Source organism: Hibiscus syriacus, unplaced genomic scaffold, assembly GCF_006381635.1.
Source record: "Hibiscus syriacus cultivar Baekdansim isolate YM2019G1 unplaced genomic scaffold, ASM638163v2 tig00110984_pilon, whole genome shotgun sequence".
Lineage (NCBI taxonomy): Eukaryota > Viridiplantae > Streptophyta > Magnoliopsida > Malvales > Malvaceae > Hibiscus > Hibiscus syriacus.
In genome coordinates, this window is record NW_024062938.1 from 148,693 (window position 1) to 154,147 (window position 5,455).

General features: G+C 35.3%; 1 protein-coding gene across 1 annotated transcript; it reads right to left on the bottom strand.

Moving 5' to 3' along the window:
* Nucleotides 1–1,345: 1,345 nt before the first annotated feature.
* On the bottom strand, nt 1,346–3,974 carry LOC120148693 (probable leucine-rich repeat receptor-like protein kinase IMK3). The gene is made up of 2 exons (XM_039161736.1): nt 2,054–3,974; nt 1,346–1,970 (listed from the first exon to the last, which is right to left on the bottom strand). Exons 1-2 carry the CDS (start codon nt 3,972–3,974, stop codon nt 1,387–1,389), a joined length of 2,505 nt encoding a protein of 834 aa, XP_039017667.1. The 3' UTR covers nt 1,346–1,386.
* Between the last annotated feature and the right edge of the window lie 1,481 nt (nt 3,975–5,455).

The following is a 5,455-nucleotide window of genomic DNA, read 5'->3' on the forward strand; positions in this document are numbered from 1 at the left end:
ATTATGTTTTCTAATTATCTTTTTTGTAAGTCTCAACTAATTTAAAAGATAATTTTATATTAAGTTCGGACATAAAATATAATTAGAAAACATAGTAAGTTTAGACGAATCTAAAATTTATAAGTCTCAACTAATTTAAATTTTGTAAGTCTCGATTAATCTAGTAAAAATATTTTGTATAAGTGTTGATGATATGTCTATATATTATGTGTGTATATTATTTATAATATATTTTTTAAAAATATATATTTTTAAATATATATATATATATATATATTAATAATTTATAAGTTTTCATTTTATAATCTATAATACATATTCAAAATTTTAATTTTTATAATATTATTAGTATTTTTAATATGAGCATTCAATTTTTTAGTAATTTAATTTTTATTTTTAATATTTTTTATATTTAATTTTTTAAATATTTGAATAATTTCATATTTAAAATTTAAAATAACTTTAATTTTTTAAAAAAAATTAATAAGCCCTATAACTTAAAAACTAGTTTGACCCTCGAACAAAATCAAAAAACCAATTTAGCCCATCTGTTATATCATCTGTCACATCATCAGTCACTATAGACTGTCACGTTAGCACCGTGGACTGTCATGTTTGCACCGTAAACTGCCATATTGGCACCATAATAGTCAATGACGGAAAACATAAGTCAAATGTCTACATTTGGTTTGTTTGAATTGGAGGGTCACATTAAGAGAGAAAAATAATAAGAGGACTACATTGTTTTTTCCCTAAAAGTACATGGACTTCTGATATTTTTTGCCAAAAAAAAAATATAATTCTTTCTTGAAGATATGAGGTCGAGTAGGTGTGCGTTTTGAAAGATTAAAAAAATTCCGAATAGATAGTTGCTTTTTGGATCATCTCATACTATTACTATCTCCAAAATGGAGTATTTAGTCCTCTAGCCCCGTTTGTTTTCCCTATATTCTATTTCTTTTATAAATTGGAAAACTATAATTCAATCTCACATTGAATTAATTCGACTTTACTATAATTTCGATTAGTTAATTTAAATCATATTTTAATATATATTCTAATACGAACTTTACAAAATTTGCACATAAATTAAAAGAAAATGGATGTAAGGAGATTGATACATTTGAACATAACAATTTGGATCGCAAGCTATACGTGCTGCGGTGAAAAGGAATTGAACACTAAACTGCAAGAGCGCCAAGAGCCACGGCACTACTTACTGATCAATTCAATCATGGAAGGAAGCGATGTATTAGATCTACATCACAACAATTCAAGGCAACATCCTTAATTGCAATTAAACCAGGCTTATATTTACAATCAAAATCATTATTATCTTAAGAAGAATGAAAGAATTATACTATATTTCCTAAAAGAACATATTGCCTAACAATCGCTTGTAGAAGGAACTTGAGGCCTAATCTCTTGTAGCTGCTGAAGAACCTGCAGAACTTCTGGTCGTGCCGATGGTGATGGATCAACGCAATGTAAAGCCAATTTCAAAGTGTTTAGCAACTCATCACTGATGGAAGATGCATCCCTCATCAACTCCAGATCGAAGACTTCGTTCGTCCACTCTTCCTTCACTATAGAGGCAACCCATTGCGGCAAATCCATGCCGTTCATCGCCTCTCCTGGAGATTTCCCTGTTAAGAGTTCTAATATGATGACTCCCAGGCTGTACACATCAGTTTTTGTGTTTGCTTTATTCAGCTTCGAAAGCTCTGGTGCTCTGTAGCCTAATGCCCCGGCTGTTGCCACTATGTTTGCATTTGCAGCAGCTGTCATCAGGCGAGATATCCCATAATCTGCTATTTTAGCTATTGTGTCATCATCAAGTAGGACGTTGCTTGATGTAAGGTTCCCGTGAATAATGTTCTCTCGAGTGTGAAGGGACAGCAAACCTTGAGTAACCCCCTTTGCTATTCCCATCCTTGTTGGCCAATCAATCGGTGTTTCGGGCCCTCGAACTGCATCAAGAACGCATATTAGCCTGACGAGAAACTGCAATATTTTAGTAATTCAAAACAGTTTTAGTTTGAAATTTACTTACCATGAAGGAAAGTTGAAAGACTTCCTTTAGGCATGTAATCGAAAACCAGAAGCTTCTCTCCTTTTGGTCCCATGTAATAAGCCCTCAAAGCCAGAAGGTTCGGATGTCCGATTTTCCCGAGCACGGTAACCTCATTTTCGAATTCTCTCTGACCTTTGGTGATCTTTTCTCTAAGTCTCTTCACTGCTACCTGGCTTCCGTCCTCTAATATGGCCTTATAAACAGTCCCATAGGTGCTCTTCCCCATAATCTCTGCAGTTGCACACAGAAGATCATCGGCACTAAAAACCATGGGTCCATCGAAATGGACTAGTTTCCCGCCACTCTCTCCTGCTTCGACTTCGCCACCAGCAGGTGGAGTTCCCTTTCCACCAGCAGCAGCTCTGGTTGTTGTTTGGCCGTCTTTAGCTTTCGGCTTTGCCGTTTTTCTGATCAAACAACATATCAAAATGCAACAAAGAACAAACAGAACTATAAGAAGGGCTCCAGCAGCAATTAGGATTATATCTTTGGTACTCAGTTTCCTATGTTTACGTCCAGATTCCTCGGATGGTGAAGAAGGTAACTTTTGAGGAGGTGCAGGAGAAGGGCATGGAGAAGATCCGGAATATCCACACAGCTGAATGTTTCCAACAAAGGAGCTTGAATTGAACTTTTGAGAGAGAGGACCTGGAACAGGGCCAGATAGGTTGTTATATGAAACATTTAAAGAATTAAGACCCTTGACATCTGCAAGTGATAATGGAATCTGTCCACTGAGCTTATTCTGTGACAAATCGAGTCGAGTCAAACTCGAAATGTTCCCTACACCTGCTGGAATTGGACCGCTAAATTTGTTCTTTTTCAAAACAAAAACAGAAAGGTTATGAAAACTGACAAGTGGTTCTGGGATGTGGTTTTCAAGACGATTGCTTTCCAGGTTTAACAAAGAAAGAGAGGACAGATTGGAGAGACTAACAGGCAAGCTTCCATTAATTGCATTATAAGAAAGGTCTAGATTCCTAAGCATAGAAAGCTTTCCTATATCATTTGGTATGGTTCCAGTGATCAGATTATGACAAAGAGAAACCTCTTGAAGCTCACTTAGCTTTCCTAGAGAGGCAGGTATGGTTCCAGAGAGGAGATTATGGTCAAGTGTTAAGTACTGCAGTTGATAAAAGCTATCCTTCTGCGTTGCACCCCAAGGATCTGGGATGGAACCAGAAAGGTTATTGTGTTGGAGGGCAAGGAAAGTAAGAGAAGTAGAGCGAGTGAGACTAACCGGGATCGATCCCGAAAACGAATTGAAGCTAAGGTTGAGCCTATAAAGCTTAGTGGAGTTTGCAAGACTCTCAGGGATTGTGCCCGTGAGCAAATTATTACTAAGGTCGAGGGTTTGAAGAAAAGGACATGAACCTAACGTAGCAGGAATCGAACCCGAAAGCCTATTATTGAAAAACTGAACACCTCTAAGATCAGGGAGGATGCCTAATGTGCGAGGGATGGAGCCGCCAATGAGATTATCATGGAGGCTAAGCTTTCGAAGAGCTTGAAGCTGGCCGATTTTGTCAGTGATTCTGCCACCTAATCCTTTCCATGGAAGTTGGATAACAATGACTTGCCCTCGAGCACACTTGATCCCAACCCAACCACCTGAACAAGCACCATAGCCGTTATCGTTCCAGCTTTTTAGGAATCCTTTCGGATCAATCAACTCTTGCTTGAACGCTTGAAGGACTTGGAAATCCGCTGCTGTGACAATGACACCATCCCAGGCCTGACTTAAAACTGGCGGAATGAACAAGAAGCAGCAGAGGAGCAGCAAGAAAAAGTGGGAAAACAGAGAAATATTCTGCCATTTATCCTCTTTATCCTTTGAAATGCAGCAACAATCTACATCTCTGCAAACAAAAAACCCGAAATTTGGTTTAACTATAGCCATTAAGAAGAAGGAAGGAAGGAAGGAAAGTAGAGAAGTGATATATATATATATTTGTAAATTGTTCTTTGTTTTCCGTCAATTGCTTTCTTTCACTCAAGTTTGTTTGTGTAGGCATGGAGGTATAAATGAAACATAGACTGAAGAGGAAGAGGAGGAGGAAGAGAGGCCATGAAGATGTTAAATGAAAATTATATTAAAAAAACAACAGCAGACAATTTAGTAAGGTCAGGTGGATCAGGGATTAAGGGGAGCAAGGCGTAGCTCACTCACACAATGCCTAACGGCTAGTTCTTCACTAATTTTCTCCCCATTTCTCAATGGTTTTTTGGTCAAGTTTTGACCAACATTCATAGTGTTCATTCATGGATCCGATATGTTATTGCCGCTCCCTCTAACGGCTAGCTTTTCTCAAAATGGGTCCCACTTCCATTATTAAACACCTGCTGCTCTGATAATATAATATCCTGCAACACACAAAGTTACAAAATACTGGTCAGACATTTTATAAAGGGAATTGACCGTAGTACCCACCACATGGGTTTTCTTTGGTTTTGTGCTAAAACGTTGAAGCAATGATTTCGAGTTACCAATAAAGGTGCGTTTGGTTCATGGAATGTAAGATTATCAGTAAGAATGTAAGATTATCATTGGGAATGTAAGATTACCAGTGAGAATATAAAATTATCAGAGAATATGATTACTGGAAATGTTGTATTTTGTGTTTGGTTGATTTAGTAGAAATATAAGATTATCGTGTTTGGTTAAAAGAATAAAAGATTATTGAAATGTATATTTAATCAAATTGTCTTTATTATATATTTGGTTTTTTTAATAAGTTAAAAAATATTTATATATATTTTTTAAAAAAATTTAAATTCATAATATATATATATATATATATATATATATTTTATAAAATTGAAAATATAAAAAAGTTTAATGAAAGTGTAAAATTTTATTTTAATTCCTGAATTTCATATAAAATTTTAATTATAGACTTTTGTTTTGTAAATCTAAAATATTTTAAGAATAAATTTATAATTTAACATTCGTAGAATTCTTATTATTCAATGACAGAATAAGGATATTTTTGAAAAAAAAATTACAGGTATTTTAGTCAAAATGTCGGTAATCCAACAATACCTAAGGAAAGTGAGATAATGACATTCCCGGTAATATACTCCAAAAAATCTACTATTGGTAATAAAACATTGCCGGGAATGAGATTCTCGGCCAACCAAATATGGAAATATAGATTCAATTCCCATAAAAATTCCACATTCCTTGAACCAAACAGTCTTAAGAGGTGGAGATGAACATGTCATTTTCTCGGTACTTATGTAGTATACCCGTTCTGGATTGGCCAACGATTTTTACTTGAGATTATATTTCAGGCAAAAACTCATCAGCTCCCTGTACTTACGAGGAAAAAAAACTAATTTCGCCCTTTTCCCCCCTTTTTAAATGAGTTTCTCTAACTA